General features: G+C 47.1%; 1 protein-coding gene and 1 long non-coding RNA gene across 2 annotated transcripts in view; both read right to left on the minus strand.

Annotated features, from left to right (window-relative positions):
• LOC149871329 (NACHT, LRR and PYD domains-containing protein 3-like) overlaps window positions 1-5,914 on the minus strand; it is a 37,963-nt gene extending 32,049 nt beyond the window's left edge. The window contains exons 1-3 of the mRNA XM_090034610.1: window positions 5,632-5,914; window positions 4,004-4,045; window positions 1,130-2,831 (exon numbers count right to left, since the gene is read on the minus strand). Coding sequence (XP_089890736.1) covers window positions 1,130-2,831; window positions 4,004-4,045; window positions 5,632-5,914 — 2,027 coding nt within the window. The remainder of the gene's footprint in view (window positions 1-1,129; window positions 2,832-4,003; window positions 4,046-5,631) is intronic.
• A 469-nt stretch (window positions 5,915-6,383) lies between these two features.
• On the minus strand, window positions 6,384-14,111 carry LOC149871330 (uncharacterized). The gene is made up of 3 exons (XR_016440209.1): window positions 14,055-14,111; window positions 13,701-13,745; window positions 6,384-6,452 (listed from the first exon to the last, which is right to left on the minus strand). It is a non-coding gene; the product is annotated as an uncharacterized LOC149871330 (long non-coding RNA).
• Between the last annotated feature and the right edge of the window lie 13,137 nt (window positions 14,112-27,248).

Here is a 27,248-nt window from a genome sequence, read left to right on the forward strand (position 1 = left end):
CAGCCCTCCCAGCCAGGAGCTATTTCCTCTTCAGTTTTGAGGGCCAGATTGCTCCCCCACTTCCCCTGAGATCAGACCCCCAGGCTTATATGCTCCCTATACCCTTGCCCCTTCCAGCCAGGTGGCTTCCCATGACTAGCTACACATGTGCCCTTTTAACTAAACGGACAGCTCATTGACTAGGCAGCAGCATTTCCTTGTGGCTTTCCCTCTTGCAGCCAACCCCTCTTCAGCTGCCTGGCCTCTATCTGCTGCTGTTTCTCTCTTGAAGTAACAGGAGCCTCCAGGCTCCTTGTTACACATTCTCCAAAAATTAGGCACTTAAAACTAACATCATGAAGCAATGGAATGTGGTTAGGTCTCTTGTATTTCTGTACAGACAGTGTTGATACTTAGCCCCATCCCAGTCTAAGGGGAATTCAAACGCAAAACAGTAGAGCTGGGAGGCATACTCCACTTCTTTAGGTGAAGCTGGACCATTGTTCACCCAAGACTCAGGAGTCAGAAGGAGAGAGGAAGTAGAAAGGAGGTTGACTATGTAACCCCTAAGGAGGGCACTCAGCTGGGAGGAAAACTGCTGGTTCTGGTAGATGTTCTCAGGTTCTTTCTGGGTTTCTGGCCCATGGTTGTTAAAAGACAATGTTGTAGTTTTGATGAGACCAGGGACTAGAACATAATTTTTATTCCACCCAACTGAGCTCCTTAACTTCTGGGTTACAGAGTCATGTTCCTGCTTGCATGCACAGGTGTTTTCTCATAACCTCCTTGATCCACAATGAAAGACCTTTCAAACACTGACTGGTTCAGTGAGCTGCTCTCTGCCTTCTTACAAACCATTGAGACAAAGCCCGCTCAGCTTCCTAGTTCTCTTCTCTCAGTTGCTTACAATATTTGGAAAAAGGTGTGATGTAAGTAGGAGGAAATAGAACAAATATGATAAGAAAATGAAAGATACATTTTCCTTGTAGGTGGGAATCTAAGAAAGCCTCCATGGTGTCCTTACCTTGCTATAATAATTGAATTATTTCAACTGAAATCACTAACCACCCATTTAGTAGTTAGCAAGGGAAAGGCAAAAATATTTAATCTCTCAAACACTTATGAGTATCTGCACTCAGGTAATACTTACTTATAAAAAGACTTCAGCAGTCTTTGAACTAATGTTTCTTTGGGGACTTCAGAGTTAAATTCACAAAACGGCAATAGAAGTGACTTCAGATGATGACATTTCCTTATACAAAACAAGAGAACTTTACGATCCATTTGGGTAAAAGTCTTATCTTGTATTTCTACTTTAGTAAAATGATTCAATACTTCCTTAAAATATTCTTCTCCGATCTCATTCAAAAAATAAAATACCTCAAGATCATCTCTTTTGTGATTTGCTGCTTGGCAATATGTAGTTAGCCATGCCAGTAACTCTGACTTAATTGCAGATGATGTTTTGCAACCAAGTTTTTCTTCTATGTCTTTCATTCTCTCCTCATTTAATAAACCAAACAGAAATTGCAGTGTTAACCGCAAATGCTTTTTAGACTCCCCATAGTACTCCAGTAGACTTTTCACCTGTCTTTTGGAAATAGCTGGATCTTTCTCTGGACCCTCGTCTTCTTCCAGTATGTAGGACAAAGCTGCAAAAAACTCTTGGAAACTTAAGTGAGTGAAGCTGTACACGCTCACACTGCCAATGTCTCTTTGAATAATGCTCTCATTCAGAAAGAGGGGAAGAAAGTCTACCTGATCCAAGCCATGCTTCTCAATTTCTTCTGCAACAAAGAATATCTTCTGCTCCCAAATGCCATCAGCAGCCAGGGAGCAAAGTCTGCTCAGATGTGTTTGCCTCTGTGGTGTTGAACCACTGCCAGAAGGGCCGACCAAACTGCCTAAGTAGTATAGATACACTCCTGTGACAGTCTGTGAAGCTTGTGCAAGCTCTTCCCCCCTTTCCATCTGTTGTTTCAGAACGGTGCAGATGATCCAACACACAATAGGGACAAAGGACATGGTGAAGAGAATTTCATTTTCTCTCACAAAGTTGAAGGCTGCTGAGGCTTCTTTTTCATTTCCAAAGAACTTTAGGAAATATTTCTTCCTGTCCTCCTCAGAAAAACCCAGGAGCTCCACGTAACGTGAGTTCTTCAAGCACTGCCCGACTTTCTGCAGAGACGCTGGTCTGGTGGTGATTAGCAAGTAGCATTCAGGGAGAACCGTTCTCCTCAATAAACTACTCACGATGATTCCCACTGGCTTCTTCTCCAAGGGATCAGAGCACAGATCATTTTCTGGCTGATCAAAAGAAAATTTCAGTTCATCAAAACCATCCATTATGAAGAGGAGCTTTTCTGGATTTGCCAGAATTTGCCCAACTGGTGCGTTTTTAGTTGGATAACTTTTCAAAATCATGTCACCCACACTTCTGTCTTGAGTAAGTAGGTTCATTTCCCTACAGTTGATGTAGTACATGTAATCAAACTGGTCCTTGTAGAGTTTTCCATTTGCCCAGTCCAGCATGATCTTTCTTGCTGTCATGGTTTTTCCAATCCCTGAAGCTCCCACCAGCATAATGACTTGTGGTGCTTGTCCATCCTTACCAGGTTTAAAAAGGCTGTCCAAGGTAATCACAGAACTAGCATGTTTATTCATTGTTTTGGTATGTCTCTGCCCAGTGCCCATTATTTCATGTTCTCTTTCCTTTTTAGAACGATGCTCATTAACCATAATCAGTTTCGTGTATCTGCTGTGCAGAGTCACAGCCTCACAAGGACGAGCATTTCTGTCTGCTGTTAGCTGGTACTCCTTCACTATATGTTTTCTGTACTTCGCCCTGTAATCTAAGCCAGTCACATGAAGCATCAGAAACACTGAAGCAGTAACATTACAAATGACAATAGATTTCTTATTAGTCTAGTTCCTTTGTCAATGGCATATGATAAAGGAGGTTGTTGCCTACAAACGTTTGTGCCTCAAAGAGTTAGTCTTTAAATGACAGATCATGCCTTCCCTTTTACTAAAATGAGCATTCATCTCTGTTTTAAACATTACTTCTAGAGTTGGAGTAAGACCAAGGGGAATGTAATGTACGTATTAAACAGGGAGGAAAATGTGAAGGAGACAGTTTAAGTGAAGCACTAGGCAGCAGGAAATTCCTGCTGTGTATGTCCTGTGTCATTTGCCTACCATGTTTCTCCTCTCTATGGTTCACTCTTTTTTTAAGAGCCTGGCTTTAGCCAGACAAGACAGCTTCAGCTTTCCCAAAACTTTTCCTAGCCTGTGAACTGTGATATCACATAGCTCAGGAAAAGGCAAGGAGGCTTCTAATGCCCACACAAGGGCTTTATTGCAACAACTAACATGCATGCAAAGGTAGGTGACAACTTCTTGCTGATTTCATCATGTCAGCCCCCAGGAAGGGAGTTAACCCTTACTACTACATGACCCGAGAAGCAAGCAAAATCCTTGCCATAAACAGCTACATATTAGGGCTGTGTGAAATTTCACCCAGCATTTCATTTCGTAGCTGTTTTGATGCATTTTGAGCTCAAAACAGTGAAATCGAAATGAAACAAAAGCCTTCGAAACAGCCTTGAAATGAAACACGGAAACTCAAAAAGTTTTAAAAGTTTAGAAACATTTTGAGTTTCGAAGCCAGTCTTCCTACCTTCAGCACCAGTCCCAGGTGGCAGCATCCGGCTCCTCTCATCCAGAGGCAGAACAGAGGTTCGCCCACACCCCCAGGGAGGCTGTGGGGGCTTTGCTGGAGTCCTCCCAGGGGGTGACTTCGGCACAGCCCCTGCAGCCTCCCTGGGGGCGTGGGCACCCGAGCTACCAGTGGTAACTTTACTAGAACCCATGGTTTTCCCTCATCTGGGGAACTATGGTCCCTTCCAGAAAAGTATTTTCTGACTGTTATTTCCCTGCTTACTCGTTTGTATGCTTTCCCAGAGCTTTCCTTATAAAAGAAAGCCTGTGTGTCTGGGTAGTTTCCCATGTGGGTATGACCTACCTTTTACTGACATCTCTGGTGTTCTATTATGCAGGTCCAGATCTGAAAGGGAAAACAAAGTGAAACCCCATTGTTAGAATTTATAGAGCATTTATGTTGTTGGTAGAGCCATCCAGGGACTGACTGGTGTGACTGCAGCTCAGGTTTAAAAGAGCGTTGCAGAAGAGAAAAGCAGCCCAGGAATTGTTGGCAAAGGCTTTTCCTGGAAAAGACTGACTTGTTGAAGCTGCAACTTCCTACACAACTGTACATGCTGGTTCTGGCAAGAAAGCTCTCTCAGGTTCAGGATGATGCCTTTGGTCAAAAGTATTTTGAAACATTTGGTTAAAACCAGATGGGCAGAAACTCCCTGAACAGACAATACCTCAGCATACAGCACTCTCACCTGGGATGTGGGAAACTCAAGGAGAAGTCCCCATCTCCCCAAAGCAGAACAACGGGTCTTCAGATGACTGCCCTGACCAGCCAGCTTTAGGGCATTTCAAGGGAAGGGGCTGATAGACTAGGGGTATCCCATTTGAAACAAGGTAGTTGGTGTGTACAAACAGTACTGCTGTCAGCTGTCCCTGGCTGAAGTTGTTTGGGGAGTACAGTAAAACCATCTCTGTCCCTGGGACCTGTCTCTGCCTGGGTCTGTTCATGATTCATCTGCAGTTTACAGTGAGTCAGCTCCAACCTCAGGGGAGCACATGGAGAGCCATTCTGAGGACAGGCAGAGGCGAACTGCTTCTTGGGAGGGATATATTCAAGAGAAAGCAAATAGGGTGGGGAGAAATGGGCCTATCTCCTACTAATATATCACTATAGATTATCAGGGAATCCACATTATATAGACATGAGCTTTTACATAGAGTGGTCCACTCAGCCAATACCCACATGTGACTGACATTACTTATTATCAGGGATCCAGGTTCTCTGTTTCCCATGGGAAAATGGAGTAAAGGGTGGATTTCTCATTTTAGCAGAGAAACCCATGGGTTTGCACTGAGCTCCCTGCAGGCTGGAAGAGTTCTGTCCTGCAAGGTGCTGGGGGGAGCCGGAGGAGGGTGCTCAGGCATGAGAAGCCATGCGCATGTATATAGGTCATTGAGGCCCCGTAGGAGGGAGGGAGCTGGGCAGGGCTGGAACTTGGGGCCACAGTGCATGGCTGCAGGGCCCCAGCAGTGGGGCTGTGGGTGTCTTGGGCAGGGGGTGGGGGGAATGGGGCCAGCTCCCTGCTGCAGCATCCACTCCCTGGGGGTAGGGGGCACCTGCGCCCCTCAGACCAGTGCTTGGAGTGGGTGTGACGGTGGGTGTGGGCTGCTTGCTGTGGGCACAGGCACCCGCCCTGCTGCCCTCCCCCAGGGCCTCCACAGCCTGGTGGGCATGACCCAGTGCAGCACAGCAGAGCGCGGCCACATAGGAAAGCTCTGTGCTGCTCCAGTGACCTGTCCCTGGCATGGAAACTGTTTCAAAACTTGACAAAACGAAACGGAACAGCTGTTGTGAATCGAAACAAAATTCAAAACAAATGCTGCCATTTCGCACAGCCCTAACTGACATCACTGATTATTGTTTGTCTTCTGGTAAGCGAGCGAGCAGAGTCCCGGTGAAAGAATCAGGGATGTTCAATAAGATACGCTTCTTACCTTTCTTCCCTTCTATTAGTTTGGCAGCAGCATCTCTGAGATTGATCTGAGTGAAAACATTTATAGTCACATCAACTACAGCATCTTCACCATAGTATTGTATCAGGAGCTTCTTAGTATCTATCCTGTCAGCATTTTCCAGGTGCCCTCGGGGAATTTTATCTTTCCCTGTAAAGTCAGTGTATAATAATTTGTCTTTAAACCTTTTGAAGTTTTCCTCGAGGAGGTCATCGAGGGCTTTTAAGAGCAGTTCACTTATTTGGCTGCTTCGGTTTTCCATCATTTTCATCAGCAGACAAAACTAAAATGCAATGGAACATCCAAAATTAATATGTAATACAGTATAAAGTATTTTGCCTTTTGTAAGGAAATGAAGTGTCGCCTAGCATTAAAGGTAATTCTTTCTCAGCCACCCCACTCACAAGCAGGTGAATTAACTGTCTTTTAACAACCTGACCATCAGGATGCATCACTGGTATATTTGCAGTCAGACACATTTGACTGCAGCCAGACTCTTGTATGTTCAGGGCAATATTCTTTTTGCTCTTTACTCATGCTGATTACACTGAGACAGGCGATGACAGTCCACATTTTACTCAAGGTCAGCAAGCCCATGAAATCTAGCCATAACAGATTAAACCAAGTTTTGTGGAACAATTTGGTAATCCCATTTTTCAAAAAAACAAGAACCCTTGATACATTACCTTTCCCAGTTTACTCTCCACTTTAGCACACTGGATTGTGTGCACAGTCCCATGCATGAGCATTTGTGCCCTCCTGTCCTCTTACTGCAGTGCTCACTATAACAGAGCTGGGGGCTCCTGTTAGTTTAAGAAGAAAACTGGAGCTAGAGGGGCCAGGCAATGGCAAAACCCTGGTGCCCAGACAGGGGAGAGTCCCATCCAGGTAAAGGGGTTGCACCCACTGTCAGCCAGGAGATCCCTGCCTAGGGCGAGCTGGCTGCAAGGGAATAGGCAGCTGAAGACCAGCAGCTACCACTGCTTACTGTGAGCCTGGCAGCCCACAACAAGCCAGGGTCAGTAGTCTCTCACCTGGACCCCAGACTTTCATCTTCTTCTATTACAGAAGCACCTGTGTCCTGCCCAAAGCTACAGCATAGTCTCTCCCACTGGGACACCTCCCCTCCCACTGGGAGCTGGCCAGTGAGGTCCTAACCTTGTAGCTGGGAACCAGGTGCTGCCAGGCTGGTCCTGGCTGGCTCCTTGCCCCACATGCAGGTCCAGGCTTGCAGCTGGCAACTGCCTGCTGCAGCCAGAACAGGACAGGCAGGGCTAGTTCCTTGCTGTGCTATGCAGGTCTGGGCCTTGTAGTCAGCCTGGGGTGGTCTGGGCCCTGGTAGGTACATAGGCCCAGTGCTCCTAGTGCAGTTATTGGCACACCTACCAAGTTCCCCCAATCACCTGGGCAGCTGTTACAACACCCCTAATCTTAACACTGCACAGAAGAATAATTTGGATATGAGCACATCAAAGAAGAGTAAGGTAGATGTTGGATGCCAAATATTCGACAAGGAATGGACCTCTAAATATTTTTTTACTGAAGTAGGTGGAAAAGCTGTGTGCTTAATTTGCAAAGAAAGTGTGGCTGTATGCAAAGAATACAATTTGAATCGGCATTTTGAGACCAAGCATGCGTCCAAATATGAAAAATTGTCAGCCCAAGAAAAAGCAAAGAAAGCAGAGGAGATGGTTGCTGCAGTGCAGAAAGAGAATTTTTTTTTCAGAAAAGCATTGGCAGCACAGGATGGAATTATGAGAACGAGTTATGAGGTCGCACACACAATTGCCAACAGGAGCAAACCATTCTCTGATGAAGAGTTTGTAAAGGATTCTGTACTCAAGTTTGTTGCAAATTTGTGCCCAGACAAGAAAAAGCAGTTTCCAAATGTTATCTTGTCAAGTCACATTATTGTGAGGCGTATTGGAGAAATCTGTGAGAACCTGCACCACCAACTGAAAAGTAAGGTAAATGATTTCTCATACTTTGCATTGGCACTCAATGGCAGTTGTGATGTCAAAGACACAGCCCAGTTGTTGATTTTCATTCGAGGAATCACTGAAAATGTTGAGCTTTCAGAAGAATTGGCATCCATGTAGTCAATGAAACAACTGGACAAGATTTATTGGACACAGTAAATGAATGTGTGTCAAAATTGGGAATGGACTGGAAAAAATAGGTGAATGTGGCTGTGGCAGAAGGCCACCTCTGTTTCTGCCCAAAAACTCTGTTCTGTGATGATTTGGTTAAGATGGGCCCAGCAGAGGATACACACCTTGCCCTATCTCTTAAGGTAACCTGAGCTGGATCCTTTCCTGAGGGAGGGGGGAAATCTGCTCCCTCTGCCTACATGACTGGCATTACATACCTGGGTGAGGGGCTCGGGCGCCCTGGGGAGCTAGGAACTGCCAGTCTGCCCAGCAACTAGTGATGCATTTCAAATTGGTTGGCTGACAGCCAACAGGTGCTGGCCTCCATTGGACCAGGTAAATCAGGTCATAAGGGCTATCGAAGTTAAGGACTGCTCAGGAGGAGGGGCAGCAGCCATGAGGAAGACTCAAAGAGAGAGAAGAGCTGGACCATCTAAAACTTGCGCTCTCTCTCTCAAACCTCATGATCAAGGAACTGCTTGCCTCCAGAGGCAATCTCTACCTGCCTCTGGATGATACTTGTGAGTAAGCTACCTGAGAGCTAACCAGATATGTAGCTTGCAGTAACTCAGATACGTGATCAAAGGCTACCCAGCCATGCCAGTTTGCTCTATGGGATTTCTCTGATATTACTCTACCCTGTACCCTATTCCAGCCCTACTCCTTGTAAGCAATAAAGTTCTCCTTTGTATCTAGTGTGGGAGACTTATTTGGAGCAGGTCTAGATTATGCCTTGGGGTCCCCTTCGTCTGGCTGACTAAGGGAGACCACTATTTGTGCTTCCAACTGAGAGAAGCATCCCAAGTTCTTGAAGTGAATCAAGTACCCTTTGAGGGCTACTAGGCCTGCATTTCCCAGGGGGCGGAGAGCCAGAATCAAGCCCATCCCTGGGTGGTGGCAGTTGTACCCCAGGCTACCGGGTGTGTTCCAGGAAGGGGGTTGGCCAGACGCGAGGCACCCCCAGGGAGGCACTCAGAGCCTGGAAGGTGGTCGGATGCAGTGAGGTGGGTGGCTCAACACAGGAGCACCCCCTACTGGCCCACCACAGTGACCACTGATGGAAGCCCAAATTTGACAGGCAAACATGTTGGATCACTCAAAAGAATTCAAGATCAAGTCAAAGAAAAAAATCCAGAACAGAAAATTATTTTTTTACACTGTATCATGCATCAAGAGGCCCTCTGTTAAAATGTTCTAAAGCTAAGCACTATTATGGACACGGTTACAAAAGTGGTCAACTACATTCGAGCAAGAGGAGTAAACCACAGGCAATTTGTAACTTTGCTTGAGGAGTCTGGATCTGAGCACACACATGTTCTGTATCATACCAATGTAAGATGGCTCAGTTTGGGTAGTGTTTTGAAAAGAGTATGGGAACTGAGAGCTGAGATTGGTTCATTTTTGAACATGAAAGGAAAAGATTTGGATTTCCCACGCTGAATGATGCAGATTGGCTCTCTGATTTTACATTTGCCATTGATATCATGGGCTACATGAATGATCTGAATTCATGACTGCAAGGGAAGGGGCTTTTTGCTCATGAATTGCATTCCAGTGGCAAGTCACTTATGATGAAAGTACTCCTTTTCATCCATCAGATAGAAAACAAAGATTGCGGCCATTTTCCTACATTGCAGCAGATTACTGTTTCTGATCAAAATCTAAAAAAAATACACACCACTACTAGTGCAGTCACATGCTGAATTTTCTTGCTGATTTGAAGATTTTTGCATAATAGAAAAAGACTTGTCTTTGGTCTCCTCACCTTTCGCATTTACTGTTGACAGCACTCCATGTGACCTACAACTTGAGCTTGTTGACCTGCAGTGTGATGCACTGCTTGCAGAGCAATTCAAATCAGTTCTACTTCCTAGCTTTTATGCCTCTCTCAATGAACAGAAGTTTTCAAAGATCAAGGCTCATGCCCAATAGATACTTGTGTTGTTTGGATCAATGTAAGTATGTGAGCAGCCATTTTCTGTAATGAAAATCAACCAATCAAACCTTAGATCTTCAATTAGCGATGACCACCTTGCAGTAATGCTCCGCATTGCAACAACAGAGATGATGCCTGATTTTGATTTTCTGGTTAACTCACATCAGAGGCTTCATTCTCACATTGAGTTCCTTTATTTGTCTTTAAGTTAATTATTTAAGTTATTTATATTATGGTTGTATGTCTCTCATGTTGTTTTCGGAAGAATTAAGTTAAGTTAATCACAACTCAAATCATTTTTTTAAATAAAATGAAAATCTGGAATAGTAGATGTTTGATTTTTAGTATATGATACTGTATCTACACCTTGTTAAAATGATTTGTTCTGAAAGATTGTGTGTGCAGTCCTTGACTCAATTGGTTTGCCTCCATTCTGGGGGCAGTCTGATGGCCCTGAAACCCCACTGCTGGGGCAGGATGTTAGAGAGGACACAGCCCCTTGCTATCTGGTAAGTTGTGCCTGTACCTCATGGCCCATAGGGCAGAACTGTTGGGGTCCCAGGAGCAGGCCACACACTGTGAGGGTAGGCCCTGGGGTTGGGCAGTGTTTCCCAGTCAAGGGGTAGACCTTCTGGTGTCAGGGCTCGTGTGCTGAGGGCAGGGGATTCTGGGACAGATATGGCGAGCAGGGCAGTTTGGTGTGGGCTGGGTGGGTCTTATGACACAGACAATATGAGAGGGTGTAACTTTCAGTTCCAAGGCCATCTCCCCAAAAAGAGTCCTTCCAGGGGCAAGGGGAGGGACTTTGGGTGGCAAAGGTCAGGGTTAGGGGGCAAGACTTCTGGTCCCAAGATGGCGACCAGGGGGTGGGGCAACTGTCAAGGGCTGGGGCTACCCATGTGGACCTCAACAGCTCACCAAAACTCATCAAGCAGCCCTCCGCCCAAAATAATTGCTCACCCCTGGCATAGAGAAATATGTTGTGAATTGGAGAGTGGCAAGTTTTTGGGACCTTTAGGACAGTTATCAGCAGGGATTACTTTGATGACTGGGGCTATCTCTTCTCATGCCCAAACCTCACTTATTTACTTAAAATAAAAGGAAACTGTACAGTTTTCAAATGTCTCAGGAAAGCAGCTGCCAAAAACAAACAGGCCTGGGTCAGCGCCCAGGTTCTTTTAAATAGCATCTTTAGTATTTGCTATTCTTTCTAGAAAATCAAGTTTGTCTGGCAAAGCCTTTCTGCTTTTAGGTGTCAGCAACATGGGAACATTTACCTTACTCTGTAATGCAAGAAATTGTTTTGAAGACCAAAACACTTATTTTAAGCACTTCCTAATGTTAAACTTCACCATGTCGCAGAACAGACCCCAAGGCTTACACTTCTTTTCAGATCATACTCACATTTGTGAGATCAAAATCAAGAACAGGAAATTTTAGGGCAGATGAAGTAGAAGCAGCAGAAACAAACATTACACCAAAATCCTGGACACAAAAACCAGCAGCGCCAGCTCCGGTGCACAGAATAAAAGCTTAGTGTTGTATTCAATCACAAAAATATGTTCAGGTAACGCCCACTATGCAGGATGAACAGGTACGTGTACAAGTCAAGGGAGTCGAGACTCCCAGAGTCTTTTTGACAGGAATGCAATAAATAGTATTTATAGCTCATGACCTGTATTTATACCTCACAGACTATAAATCCTGGCTTCCCTGGACTTTGACTCAGTATTGAACTAGATAAATAAAAGGACTTTGGGAGGGAACAATAAGCTATAGAAAGAGTGCTTATGCTATAGAAAGAGTGCTCTTGGGGCCTTGTTACTCATTCATTTTAGATGGCTCCTGGAGCTCTTAACCCCTGAAGTGTCCACATACTAAGACCTGAAACTATTTTTAAGCATGCTTTAGGTAGCTTCAGGTTACACCACTTGAGGGCAGGTTTATCTCTGATTGATGATATCCAGCTCGTGTTCCATTATGGGTGGCCACTCTCCACAGATGAGGTGCCCAAGTTGCAGTCCACCAGCATCCCAGGATACAATGTCCCCTTCTCCACCCTCTTCTTCTGTGTGTACAAATATTGTATCCCCTAAACTCTACTACCAAGGGGTTGAGTTGGCCAACTCCCCCTCCTGCCCCCAAAGGTGTGACCTTCCCACCTCCATGGTTGCAAGCCCATGCAAGCAGTCTGCACAGCACATGCTACCTAGCCATGTTGTAGGGCGTGGATGGGTCCAAGAGTAGGGTCTGGTGAGGTATGGGGGGAAAAAGGTAGGAAGCCAGATTGGGTCCCCATGAGCTGGGGCTTCCTTTCCAGGGTAGGGCTAAAATCAACTCCAAATGTGCCTTCCCTCACCACTCCCACATCCTCGCTACCTTGGGAAACACGAGAAGCTACCCCCACCCCACAATCCCAAATCCCAATTTATTAAAACATGGGACCTTCTTTACTTTACTTTCTCTTCATTTTTAAAAATTTTTGTACTACTATTTATTTTATTTTTCAGTGGCTGACTTCTTTCATTTCACCACCCTTCCCTCCCCGCATTTCTTTTCCCCCTCCCATCCCATTACCCACCCCATCCCATCAACTCTCTGCTCCCAAGATTCATGTTCCTACCCCCACTCCATCTCTCTCACACCCCGACCTAGAGCAGGGATAGAAACCTGTCCTGGCCCACCAGCTCTGCTGCGGCACCTCACTGCTGGAGCGTCTAGTCAGGGCCCTGTCACCAGCTGTCTAGTGTTGAGTCACAGCCGTGCAGGCAAGGGGTGGTCAGAAAAGGTTTTTAGGCTCAGGGCCTTGTTACATGTTACACTGTGATCTGCACAAATGTTGATTGGCTGAGTGCTCGCCTGCAGTTACACTTTCAATTTGAGCAGCACATCTATGCGAGGGGCCATACCTTAGGCCATTTGTACATGCCACCAAATTGGCTTAATGCTGTTTTGTTAATGGTGGAGCTGTTTGCACGTGATATAATGCATGATAAGTGACTCTGGGACATGACAAAATAAGACATCTCTGAGGTGGTTTCCTTTGCTGTGGATGGAAGTACTGGGCCCCATGCACCTCAGGGGCTGTCCAGGCAGTCCATGGAGGCAGCCCAGTGGCAGCCTGTGAAGGCAGGCTCCACTGAAGGAAAAAAGGTGGGGGCCCGGTGCTTCCCTCCGCAGCTGTTGTGCCCTCCAGGACTATTCGGGCCAGGTGCTTGCCGGTGGGTCCCACCTGGGGGGCACCACCGCTGCTCCACAGGGAAGCACTAGCCCTCCTACCCACCCCCAGCACAGGGACTGCTCGGCCACTGGCAGCTTGTCCTCCCCTCCCCGCCGCTGGAGAGGCAGGTAAGGGTTGCCCCTGACCCTTGTGTACACGATACAGGGGTTTACTTCACCTTGAATTGAAGCAGTGTTTTTCAAGACCCACCACTTCAATTTAGGGAGAATTAAACTGAAGTGAACCCCCTTGGCATGTACAAATGCCCATTATGGAACAGGAGCTGGTTTATGCAGATCAAGAGATAATTCTGCCCTGGAGTGCCATAACAGTGACTTGCATAATGAGTGCTTTAAGCCACTTACAGGTGTTAATGTGAAGACAATCCAGGGGTTAAGATCTCCAGGAGCCACCCAAAATAAACAGTAATAAGGCCCTAAAAGGTGCCAATGCTCCAAGCTTGAGAAAGCACTAGCACCAATCAGCTCAAGGTACAGTGTGTAACAAGGCCCTTGCCCTTCACTTCCTATTAGAGACCCCAGCAAATAGGAAACATTCAGTTTTTGAACACAAGTCAAAGAGAAAAAACACTCCTGAAGATGGACATCCTCCCTTACAGCAAGAGGTGACTGTGCACTGGACATGTCTTCTTCGCAGTGCACAAACAACTCGGCCTTTCTTTATTGAACCTGACTGGACGCAACATGAGAAAGATTAAGAACCATATCATGCACTTTGAACTCACATTGAGGATGAAGACAGCTTGTTCTATGCAGAGTATGTAGCTATTCTTTCAAGACAAAATGAATTAAGTACAAGTTAGAAGCAGACAGACAAAACAGAAACATCCAATTTTGCTACGCTGTGGTAAGTCCCTGCCAGCTCTTTAACTAGTGTAGAAGTTTCTTTTGTCCATGCCCTGAACTGGATCATTCCGTAACAAACACCTTTGAACATCAGCTCTTTCCTCACCAACCTGCACCACACCATGTGAATATATGTACCACCCACACACCTCGTACGTTCTACTTACTTAGGTCCATGTTCTCCCCTTTTGCCTCCCCTGGACAAAAAAAATAGTTAGCATGCTGTATCTTACCTCATGGGTGCACACAATATAAGCTGAATAACTGTGGGGACAAGGCAGACACAAAAGTTTCTTGCCTCTCTCTCTGTCTTCCAGCAGATACCAGTAATTTGGACAAAATAATTTTCACATTGAAGTAAAATTCCTTTCTGTCACCTGTTTTCCTATCATCTCTATGATCCTGATAAAAAAAAAAGAGACAGAATCAGGATCTTGTATATCCAATCCTTGTTTCTCTTGAGTGTTGCAAGCAGGAAACACAGAGACCTCTGTCACAGGCCCACTAAGCCAATTGGTCTACCAGTTTCAGTCAAAGTCCATTCCAGCTTCATCCTGCTGGCACTGGATTTATGACTCAGATATAACTCGTTCCAGGAAGACCCAAACCTTCAGGCTAGTCATGGCATTTCCTGTCAATAATAGGCAAGTTTTATTGCTACACAGTGATAACAGATAAGAATAATGCAAACAATTCTGTACCTACCAGTCCTAGACCTGTCATCAGAGTCAAGGTACACCTGGCCAGTACGCAAGCTTCACCCTGAGGTTCATCTTGAGTGTCAGTAGCCTGCCCAGTGGGGTGGATGAGACGAGCTAGTGGTATGTCCTCTGTCTATGGTGCCATGTTGCTTTGAAATCCCTTCTTTTGTATTCTTTTCCCCTCCTGATGACTCTTCATCCATGGACATCACTGATACGTCTTTCTGTGGTCATCATACAGTCCACAGTCTGTCCTGTCAGCATATTGCTTTGTTTCACAAGCCCATCACATGCATACATCCTAATTTGGGCTTAACTGATGTCCTCTTAACTTGGTCTGGCCCCCAAACCGGAAATCCCAAGGGCTTACACTTGGGCACTGTGACCTGGTGCCACCTGATCTCATGTTAAGGAGCACTGGAGTACATGGCTTCAGTGTCCCAGCCTCTGTGTCTGTCCTTATCTGCCTTGAAGGCTGTGAAACTGTGTGACAACCAGACTTTTAGAAATCGATTAATCCTTGCTGTTGCCCTGCACCATTGTTCTAATAAATGTATACTTCACCTATAAGCCATTTCCCAAAAGCAAACCTCTGAATACCATTTTCTAGCCAGCACCTCCCATCTGTTCCTGCTCACATTAAGACATAGCTACTCAGGTTGCTATAACCCAGCAACAAGCAAAATATGGCCCATGGGCTGCAACCGGCCCACCAGGCCATTCTATCCGGGCTGCGGAGCCCGTAAAAATTTAGTAAATTAATATTTATTTGCCCCAGCTCACTGTCGAAGACGGCTGGAGCCAGGGGGAGTAGGAACCAGAGGGAGCCCTCAGCAGGCTTGCAGGCTTGAGCTGCCCAGCCCCACCCACCCCCAGTCAGTTCCCTGCTTTCCTGCCCCTCCCCCCTCCATTCCAGCACCATGTGGCTGTGGCTCCCAGCTGCATCCCCGGACCATGGAGCATGGGACCATGCTGGTAGGGGTGTGTCTGAGTGTGCATGCACACGCGTGTGTCAGCAGGCACAGGGGCAGAGTGTGTGTGTGTGTGTGTGTGTGTGTATGTATGTTCATAGGGTGCATCCCACATGCATACCCCTCCATCCACATGTACCTACGCCTCCCCTTGCACTACCATTCACAAACCCCAAACACCCCCCATACTCACCTGCACCCCATCAACCCACACACCCACAGCCGCCACAAACCTATACCCACCCACCACAATATGCAAGAATAAGACTTCATTTTAAGTTACTGTGCAGTCACCGCTGTGTACACAACACAAACACATGTAAATCAGGACCAAAGTATTTTTTTTAAATCAAATTAATGATAGTTGTAGATGATCGCTTTTTAGAATATAATTTGGTATTTTTCTGGTTCTGAGATGGCAAAACGCCCTGCTGAAAGGAGTATTTCTGGGGTTAAGGGGAGGATCTTCTGGTGGCAAAGGTCAGGGTTTAGGGGCTGGGACTTCTAGTCACAAGATGGTGACCAGGGGGCGGGGCACCTGTCAAGGCGTGGGTCTACCCATGCATCCCTTGACACCTGGCCAAAACTCAGTAAGCGGCCCTCTGCCCAAAATAATTGCCCGCCCCTACTATAACTTGATGCTATGATTCTAACCCTGTCACATAACTGCCAGGCATATTGCTCAAAAACAACAAGAGTGCCACCAGCTGCCACATGTGATGCTAGGGAACAGGTGGTTCCAGGGCCCAACTACTGCAAGGACAGTTGAAATAAACTCAAGAGATGCAAAGAAGAGGGCCATGCCTCGCACTACAGAGATAGGCAATCATAGTGGGTACATCTACATATTCATTAATGTGCTGTAGTTACTGCACATTAAGCGTACAATTTGTGAGCATTTATGCACATACCTGATAGGGCTGTGTGAGTCAGCAGCGATCTGATTTGATCCAGCTTTGGATCCACCCGCTTCGGATGACCGCGGTCTGATCTGAACTCCGGACCAGGTTTCCGCCTCGATCCAGCCAAAGCTTCAGAGCCACCTCGGAGATCTGGCCATAAAGTATAGTGGGGAATCAATGAAATATCTGTAACTTTGTTGTTTTATGTCTGATTGGGATGAACCTTGCAGGGTGGTAGCCTCTGCCAAGAACATGAAGCCTGCCAAGTTTAAAGAAGATCGATGCAAGGGTTTGGGGGGAATGGTACCCCAAAGTCTTGAAAGCCAAACTCATGTCACATCTATGTGTTACACCACAAGGGGGGTCAAAACTGTAGGGATGGTAGCCCCTGGTGAGGCCACGGAGCCTGCCAAGTTTCAAGAAGATCAGTGCAGGTGTTTGGGGTAACTGCCCCTCAAGCTGAAGACAAGCAAAACTCATGCCATGGGTGACAGTGTGTGTGTTAAAGCACAGCGGGGTGACAGATGCAGGGATGGTGGCCCCTGCTGTGGCCACAAAACCTGCCAGCTGTCGAGGAGATCAGTGCAGGGGGGTTCTAGGGCCTGGCACCCCTAGCTGCTGATGGACAAAACTCCTGCCATGGGTGCTTGTGGGAATGGCTTTGTGGACTCAGCAGAGCCTACCACCCCTGAAAATTTCATCCAAATTGGACAAAAAGCAACAAAGTTAAAGATAATTAATTATTTCCCCATTATACCCTACGGCCAGATCTCTGAGGCAGCTCCGATGCACTTTGGAAACGTTGAACTGCTTCGGGAAGCCGAACGAGGCCAGCGTGTCGACCCGGATGTGCTGCTTCGGACCCCGAAGCATCTGAAGCTTCTCCGGATTCGAAGCTCTGTCCAAAGCTTTGCACAGCCCTAATACCTGACTCTGCTCTGAAGTGCTGGAAATCCAGCGCATTGGAGCAGATTTGATTAACTGAGTCTGCAGAGCATGTGAGCTGATGCTCCCGACGCCGCATCACATCCTTTTATATAAATGGGAAAATGCACGTCAGCACACAGAAAATGATGGTGTTGTGGGTTTAAACCAGAACACCTTTGATGGGTTTTAATTCAAAAGACCACTGCTGCCATTTTCTCAGTGCTGATGTGCATTTTGCCATATATACAAATGCACTTGACACAGCACCAGGAACTTTTGACACAGTACCAGGTACTTTTAAATACATGTGTAAAAATGCCCTTTCGTACCAGGTACTAAATTCATGTGCAGCAACAAGCACTATGACGCAGTAGCACCGGTGCAAGCCTTTTAAGTGATGCTAATACACAGTAGGCTAATACTACTGAGCATTAGAGTATTAGCACAGCTTTTGCTGTGACACAGTAGCATACAATATAATTAGTCCACTGCACATTTAACATCTCATGTAGATGTGCCCAGTCTGTACCAATCTGACCATGGGTCCTTCCTGATCCCAGATGGGGTGATCTGTCTGAGCAGGAGGACAAGACCTTCCAACCTGCAACTTCTCTGTTTGAATTTCAGCACTAGAACTGGCACATCCCAATCAAAATCCCCAGGCTTGGCTGTAGATGAGATCCAATGCTTCTGAGGAAGGCAAACAAATAGTCCCAAACAACTAACAAACAACCCCCACCCCCAAAGAACGCCCTGAAACCCAACACCCTCCATTCTTGAGCTTTATCTAGAGTTTTGTCTCAACTCACAGAAGTTGAGGAGAAGATAGATCAAGTGCATGAAGAAAAAGATTTGGCTGATTTTGCATGTTCTCAGAACTGCTTGGTGATTATATTTGTCTTACTGCTGCAGTAAAAGGTGTGTTTGATCACCGCATGAAATGCTGGCAGAAATGAAAGATGCTCAGGTCACTTTACAGAAAAAGCATGGAGCAGAGGTTAAAACAGTTATAGTCCCTCACTCCCAGCCCCATCCTGGCCCCAGCTTCTTCCCCTGAGTCCACCCTGTGGCCAGAGGGGCTCCTGGCTCTGTTCACACCGAAGTGGGTGGCGATGTTGCAGAGGCAGGGGCCCAGTCTGGGTGCCCATGTCTGAGCTACCTTCCAAATGTATGCACCTGCCCTGCCCTGGCCTTGTGCACGTCAACTGAGCCTCCCCAGGACTGGGGGAGAATGCAGGTATCTGGGCATTTGGCCCCATTCCCCTCGAAGGACTGTATTTACTTGCATTGAAAAGGAGGCTTTTTCCCCTCTCAGCATAATCTGGGCTGGGCAGGGGAGCTGCTCATCTTGTATTTGAGTCCAAGCTAAGTGAGTAGCCAGCTGCTGTGGCTCCAGCTCCAATGCCAGCCCTGACCTGAGCTCAGGCTCGAGGTAAGAATTGAAATGCCAGCCCTTTTCCTCCTAGGGATGCCAAATTCAATAGGAATAATAATAAAGTTGCAAGTGTTGGCAACACTGATTCACACTGATGTGGCTATAACTAATAGACTGTGCTTGCTGGCAGCAAGCTCATTAGCAGCTAGCTTGCTTCCAAGCTGTTAGCCCTCCTTGATGCAGCACAGTCTACTATAGTTTCCTCTTAAAGTAACAGAAGGCTTCTGGCTCCCTGTTACAAGGGGATAGAAAAAACCAAACAAACAAGTTCAGTTTGTCTAGTTAGAGGGTGCTCTGTATGGAGCTGTGCTTACTGGCCACTGTAGGCTGCTATGGGCAGAGTCTGGGCAGATCACAGCAGGCTATGTTTGGTCAAGCTAGTTGAGCTGACCAGTTTTACTTCTGCAGCTGGCTTTGGCCAAGGACCCACTGTGCAGGGCTGTTGCCTCTGCTGCAGCCAGGCTAGTGGATGCTACCCAGAGGCCACCCCAGATTTGTTAGCCATGCAAAACAAAAGACATTAAACAAGTAAGTTAGCACTTAGCTGTCTTCCAGTGGCTCTTCCAGGCTTCGCTCTGTTAGAAATAGAATATTGTTAGAAATGCGCAGCTTGCATCTTGCACCTGATAAGAAAGAAATACTGCCAAGGACTTCTTTCCCAGCCTTGCTACAGCCTTTCTTATGCTAATTGCAGTTTCTCCCCCTCACCTGCCTTAAGTCTTTATCATGCGGATTGCAGGAGCCAAAATTCAATTATCTGTGTCCTTGAAAGGCGGGGGGGGGGGGGGGGGGAGTAAACTTTTGGTGACCTGTTGTAGTTTCTGACCATGCTTAATTAGCTGATGCATATTTACTTCTCCGCCCTGCATACTTAAGTAGTTAATTATACTATACATACGATGTATGTAGTGATGTAACTTACATGTATGCTTGTATGAAACGGAAGTAAGCTGTAAGAGTTCCTGTTTCTGCACACGTGCCCAGGAGAGAGAAGATAAATTTCGCTTGTGAATACCAATACGGGGTCAGAGTAATCTGAGTACCTGACTCTGCTCTGACCTTTGTTTGCAAACAAATGCCACCTTTGTACCACTTAATGTATGTGTGTCTGTGATTTTTTGTGGGCCTCCAGAGAAACGAACCGCTTTATGTATCAAATCTGGCGACCGCGGCAGGACATCTTCTGGATCACCTCGGAACCCAGTGACAAGATCGTCTCTGCCACCATGGGGAGTGCTCACCGAGCCGCCTTTTTGGGCTCGCCCAGGGGGTTTGAGACGTGAGTCGGGGTATCCAAGAGATTAAAAGCTCCTGTGCAAAATTTTTGGTTTCTGAGGATGCCAGACACACATTCCGGCATTCTGATCGGGATCTCTGGGGTATCTGAGTGAGTATACGAATTCCCTTGCCCAATTTGGTCTGGATCCGGGAAAAAGACGTGTTCGATTTGGTTTAATACTAGGAAATTTTCGGCCTGGTATATGCGAACCGTCTGTAACTAGGATCTTTTGGTATTTGGTGTGTGTTGGGCGCACTCTTGTGGGCATATGGGTGCGGGTCGCTCCCGTGTAGAAAACTCGGATACGCCCTTAGGTTATATATTACGGAACTTCAGTAAATATGCAAAGCAGGCAGATTATGGAGTGAAGATGAAAAAGGGTAATTTAATTAAGTTTTGTCAACTCGAGTGGCCAGCATTCGGGGTCCACTGGACCCCGAAAGGATCCTTTGTAGTAAAAGAAGTGATAGCTATCCATGAAATAGTTATGCAGAACGGATATTGGAATCAATTTCCTTATATCGATTGTTGGTTGGAAGTGGTTCAAAATCAGCCACCTTGGATGAAGAAATGCTTAGTAAAGTCTCATGTGATGGTTGTTAAAGGAAAGACTCGAGGAGGACCACCTGTACTCCCTGAGTCTAATGAGGGGGGGGATTCTGAATTGGCTGAGTATCGGACCCACTCTCCGGTCACCCTGTCAGGTAGCGAGGATGAATCAGACACCTCCTCGGGATCCAGTCCCTCTGCACCACCGCTCCCTCCCTCGGGGAAACCACCACCTGCGTATCAAAGCATACCTAACGATTCAGAGCGTGTGCTTCAGCCAAGTGCCCCATCTGAATCAGAGAATAAGGGCTATTATTTGCGTAAGACTATAGAATCACAGCTGGTGCTGAATTGCCCGATGCGAGAGGTTATCGGAGAGGGGGGCAATGCAACTTTTGTCTACACCCCGTTTAGTACTTCAGATTTATTTAACTGGAAGAATCAGAGCTCCTCTTTTCGTGAAGACCCTGAAAAGATGAGGGACCTGTTTCGATCTATTGGACAAACCCATCGACCCACTTGGGCTGATTTCCAGATGATGCTCCAAACCCTCCTGACCCCGGAGGAGAGAAGATTAGTGTTGGGGACGGCAGAGCGCATTGCAGCAGCCAGGGTAGAAGCGGAGGGAGCTGCTGGTCGTACCTTGCGTGATACCTGCCCTGTTGAGGAACCGAGATGGGATAATCATACCGCAGAAGGAAGAGAGCTGAGTGCACGGTATCTGGGGATTATAGTGGAAGCAATGGGGAAGGCAGTGCCTCGGGTTACTAATCTGTCTAAATTGTATGAAGTGAGACAGGGAAAAGAAGAGGATCCCTCAGCTTTCCTCGGGAGGCTGTATGAGGTGTTCCGCAGGTTTTTGGACCTAGATCCAGAAGCCCCAGATAATCAACGCATGGTAAATCTTATGTTTATTGGTCAGTCCGCTGCTGATATTCGTAAGAAGCTACAGAAAACTGAGGGAGGTGCTGGGAAACCGATTTCAGAGCTGGTGGAAATTGCATGTAAGGTATATGGGAATCGTGAGCAAGTGCAGGAGCGCAAGGAGGATAAAAAAGGCTCAGCGACAGATGGCAGCGCTGGCAGCTGCTATAACTGGAGGTAACCCTGGAAAGGCTGGGATACAGAAAGGGAAAGGAGAAAGAGTGGGAGCAGACGTTTGTGCTTACTGCAGGGGGAAAGGACACTGGAAGAGGGAATGCCCAAAGTTAAAGGAGAAGAGAGAGGGTGAACCAAGAGGTCACCTCATGCGGGCAGAGGAAAAGGGTGAGGACACAGAATGAAGGGGACGGGGATCTAAGACCACTACCCTCCGGGTTGGAGCCCGAGAAGATCCCATGGTAACCATTAGGGTTGGTGGCAAAAACTTTGAAGCCTTGGTGGATACTAGGGCTACATTTTCAATGATTCCAGAAAACCCCCCCTGTGCAAGAGCTAGTGAACAGCATGTTCTTGTAGAAGGGATTGAGGTAATGCAATCCCGACTCCCTGTTTGTAAGCCACTCCTCACCAAAGTGGGGGACCATTTGCTCGAGCACTCCTTTGTATATTCTCCAAGTTGCCCGGTTGCACTACTTGGGCGGGACCTACTCACAAAACTGCAAGCTGAGATATTTTTCAGAGACAACCAGATGGTGGTCCAGTTACCTGTGAAGCAGAGCTCGAACTATCAGATGGCTCTCCTGGAGGACCGACACCCTGTAGTAAGTTCTGAAGATCACATGACTGGAGTAGACCCTTCGGTATGGGCTGATGGAACCCCTGCATGAGCTAAGTCGGTCTCCCCGGTAAGGAGCATACTCAAGGATGGGGAGGGGCCCGTTCGGGTAAAGCAGTATCCACTCAGCCGAGCGGCCAGAGTTGGACTCAAGCTGTTAATAGAGAAATACAAGAAGTACAGATGGCTAGTGGAAGGATCCTTACCATATAATACCCCCATTCTTGGAGTGCCGAAGGCAGATGGGGTCTCATACAGACTGGTCCAAGACCTGCAAGCAGTAAATAAGAAAGTCCTTTCAGACCACCCTGTAGTCCCGAACCCACACACGATTTTGACACAAGTACTGGCGGAAGCTGAAATATTTTCAGTGCTAGATTTGAAAGATGCTTTCTTCTCTATTCCCCTTCACCGAGAGAATCAAAAATTGTTTGCTTTTGAATGGGAGGACCCAGATACTTTCCATAAAGCCCAACTCATGTGGACAGTTCTTCCACAAGGATTCATAGCAGCCCCCCATATTTTCGGACTTGCCCTTCAGAAGGACTTGGAGGAGTGGAAGGGATCACACCCCGCAGTGACTCTCCTCCAGTATGTGGATGACTTGCTAGTTGCAAGCCCAAACTTGCAACTCTGCGAGGAAGCCACCAGGTCACTGTTAAACACCCTAGGGGAAAAAGGATATAAAGTCTCTAGAGAGAAAGCCCAAATATGTCAGCCTCAAGTCACATTTTTGGGATATAAGCTCTCAAAAGGAGTCAGAGCCCTGAGTGCAGATCGCATACAGGCAATCCAAGGTCTAACCTCACCTAGGTCACCCAAGGAGCTGCGGGCATTCCTAGGGCTAACTGGGTTCTGTCGACTATGGATACCAGATTATGGTGGGAAGGCTAGACCACTGTATAACTCCCTGACTAAGGAGAGTCTCACTAAATGGAAATGGAATAAAGAAATGCAGCTTGCCTTTGATCTGCTTAAGGCAGCATTAACCCAGCCCCCTGCCCTGGCCATCCCAAATAGTAAAAAGCCATATCGACTGTATGTTCATGAGAATCGAGGGGTCGCATCAGGGGTGCTGACACAGCCATCAGGCCTGACCTGGAGACCCGTGGGATATTACTCAAAGGTTCTAGATCCAGTTGCACTCGGGTGGCCAGCCTGTCTTCGGGCTGTGGCAGCCACAGCAGTGGTTGTTGAAGAAGCCCAGAAGATAGTCATGGGTGTGGATATGGAAATACACACCCCACATGGAGTTCCCCAGATTCTAGGGACTGAGGGAGGAAAGTTTCTCAACCCCTCCAGACAATCATGGTATGAGATATTTTTGCTCTCTAATCCAGGACTTACTTTCAAACATACTACAGCCTTGAACCCTGCAACCTTGCTGCCGGAGCCAGGGAAACCGATGCATGACTGCCTTGAGGTCCTGAATCAAACCACACAGGTGCGGCCTGATCTTGCTGAGGACCCAATTGAAGACCCAGATGCTGAATACTTCGTAGACGGCTCCAGCTCTGTCATCGATGGAAAAAGAAGAACAGGATGTGCAGTGGTAACCTTGGATAAGGTAGTATGGAGGGAGTCATTGCCGAGCTCATGGTCGGCACAGGCCGCGGAACTCACTGCGCTCACCCGAGCATTACAGCTGGGGACAGGCCAGCGGGTTAATGTATACACTGATTCTCGCTATGCTTTTTCTACAGTCCACGCGCACGAACTATTGTGGAAAGAAAGGGGTTTCATTACGGCTTCTGGGAATAAAATTGCTAATGGCCCTCAGATTATCAAGCTACTAGAGGCACTCCACCAGCCTAAAGAGGTAGCTGTCATTCATGTGCGGGCCCATGGGAAGGCTGCTGAGGAAAAGCATAAGCTTGGAAACGCAAAGGCTGATGCGGCAGCAAAGGAAGCCGCATTTATTGGTGGAGAAGCGGAGGAAGTATCCAGGCAGGGCTTGTCCCATGCCATATGGCCATACGTCTGGGATTTAGTCCCGCAGTATTCCCCTGAAAAAGATAAATTTGCACATAAATCTTGTGCAAAAAAGAACTCCCAGGGGTGGTGGATAGTACCGGGAGGAAAGGTCATGATACCCAGGCCATTGCTTCGGAAAGTGCTGCATCAGCTTCATGCAAGAACCCACATGGGAGGCTTGGCTATGGGTGATCTAGTGACCCGCCAAGCAGTAGCCCCAGGGCTATATGTAGAAGCTCAGCGTATTGCTACCAGGTGCATCACATGCCAGAAAGTAAACCCTCGAAGGAAACCCCCTGTGCCAATGGGAGGTAGACCCTGGGCAGCGTACCCTGGACAAGCATGGCAGATTGATTTTGCCGAGCTCCCACGGTCCGGACATCATGGGTTTTTACTTGTCATGGTAGACCAGCTCTCTGGTTGGGTCGAGGCCTGGCCCACCAGGATTGCCACTGCGGCTACAGTAGTGAAGTATTTGTTGCAGGAGATCATTCCCCGGTCTTCTCTGCCTGAATCCATCGAGTCGGATCAAGGACAACACTTTGTGGGAAAGGTAGTTCAAGAAGTCGCACAAGCTCTCAAGATCACTTGGAAACTACACACACCATGGAGACCACAGAGTTCAGGACAAGTGGAACGCATGAATAGGACCTTAAAGACTCTACTCACCAAAATCTGTATTGAAGCATGCCTTAAGTGGCCTCAAGCATTGCCGCTAGCTCTTACTTGCATTCGAAACACTTCCCGACGGGGCATTAAATTAACCCCATATGAAATTATGTTTGGCAAGCCCCCTCGAGTCTTACCCCCTGGGATGCGAGAAAATGTAACTTTTGAATTAGATAATAGCGAACTTCATATGTACGTTATCGCTTTGCAGTCTGTCTTGTCTTCTCTTCACAGGTATGCAGCCTCCTTTCAGCGTCTGCCTTTAGACGTACCGGTACATGACTTCTCCCCGGGAGACTGGGTCTTGGTGCAGCGGTTGAAAAAGGAACCTTTGACTGAGAGGTGGAGTGGCCCTTTCCAGGTACTTCTAACAACCCACACCGTTGTAAAGATTGCTGGCCATGACCGTTGGATACACCATACCCGAGTGAAACGACATCCACGAGCGTCAGAGGACACCAACTCCCAGGACAAACTCACTCCGGAAGCTGAGTCGTCCTCGGAACAAGAAGCCAGCAAGTAGAGCTGTGAACCTACTGGTGATCTCCAAGTGCACCTGAGACGGCTTAATCAAAGTTCAGAAAATTAGACGAGAAAGTAAAAAGAAAAAGTTTAGGCTGTATTTGATCTCAAGAAAGGGAGAATATGGTGGGAATCTTAATATGCCTTGTTGTTATCTATGTAGTAAGAAAAGCAGGATTGAGCAGAAAAGCAAGATTGAGCAGCCCTAGCCACCAGCCTATATCCCCGCTTCCCCCAATTGCTCCCCCAGGGACAAATTTGTATGTTGACATGATGGAAAGAATTGCAGGTACCTTCAATCTCACCAACTGCTGGGCCTGTGGGGGACTCCGAGAGGCCGGAGAACAGTGGCCTTGGAGGGCTTTTCCTTTGGCCCCAAAATGGTTGGTAAGTGATAAGGCAGATGTTAAGAGTACTGGTCAAGAATAGCATGAGAACCGCAGCTGGGATCTTTCCCAAGTGGTATTAGGAGAGTACTGTCTCACTAGATTGATAACCACCACAGTTGAAGGGATGCAAGTTGCAGCAGTCCCCCTCAAAGCGCAGACTGTAGCAAAAGTCATGGTACTCAGAAAAATTCCTCGTAATTAACTTGATCTGCCTAAATGAAAATGGGGAGCAGAAAGAAAGCATCTTGAGAGGGGAATATTGTTAGAAATGGAATATAGTTAGAAATGGAGTATTGTTAGAAATGCACAGCTTGCATCTTGCACCCGATAAGAAAGAAACACTGCCAAGGACTTTTTTCCTTTCCCAGCCTTGCCACAGCTTTTCTTATGCTAAATCGCAGACTCTCCCCCAGCTTCTCCCTAGCCTTTCTCATACAGATTACAGAAGCTGGAATGCAACTGACTGTGTCCTTGAAAAGGGAGCAGGTTTGAACTCTTGGTGACCTATAGTAGTCTCTGAGCATGCTTAATTAGCTGATGCATATTTACCTCTCCGCCCTGCATACTTAAGTAGTTAATTATACTATACATGCGATGTATATAGTGATGTAACCACATGTATGCTTGTATGAAACGGAAGTGAGCTGTAAAAGTTCCTGTTTCTGCACACGTGCCCAGGAGGGAAAAGATAAATACAGCCTTCAAAATTCCTTTGTGGGTTCAGAGTAATCTGAGTTTTTGACTCTCCTCTGACCCTATTTGCAAATACACCTTTTGTGCCATCTAATGAGTGTGTGTCTGTGATTTTTGTGGCCTCCAGAGAAACGAACCGCTTTATGCATCACTTGCATGCCAGTGGAAGGGCAAGGGGCCCAGCCCTGACAACCCCACCGAGCATCTGAACCGCAGCACCAGCCTGCCATCAAGTCTGACCCGGAGAGTCTTTGTTTTCTTTCTTAAGGACAGCTGCTCCTGCTTTCCTGGCCTCCTGCACCCTGGTCTCAGCCCTCTCTCAGCATTTCCCCCGAGGCTGGGCCAGTACAGCGGCGCGTCCCCATACCTACCCGAGTTCAGATGCCAGGGATCCTGTCACAGTCAGGTCTAGCTGCCTGCGAGGCTGAGTCGGTCTCAGTCCCCTTTGCTGCTCATGACATCTGTACCAGAAATGGGACAGGAAGGGGTAAAACAGGTTGCATCTGACCAGCAGCTCCTTCCACTCCGGGGTCCAGAGACATAGGGTGCAGCGAGAGCCTGCACAGAGATGCAGCAGTTGAGGGACTGAGGACTCCCGATACTGGGGGCTACAACAGCCAGAGCCAGACTCCCCCAGTGGCGTCACCTGACTAACCCTCAACACAGCCCTCCCCTTTTTCCCCCAAACTAGAGCTACAA

Source organism: Crocodylus siamensis, chromosome 2 (assembly GCF_052110815.1).
Source record: "Crocodylus siamensis isolate JL-2025a chromosome 2, ASM5211081v1, whole genome shotgun sequence".
In the NCBI taxonomy this organism is placed as follows: Eukaryota; Metazoa; Chordata; order Crocodylia; family Crocodylidae; genus Crocodylus; species Crocodylus siamensis.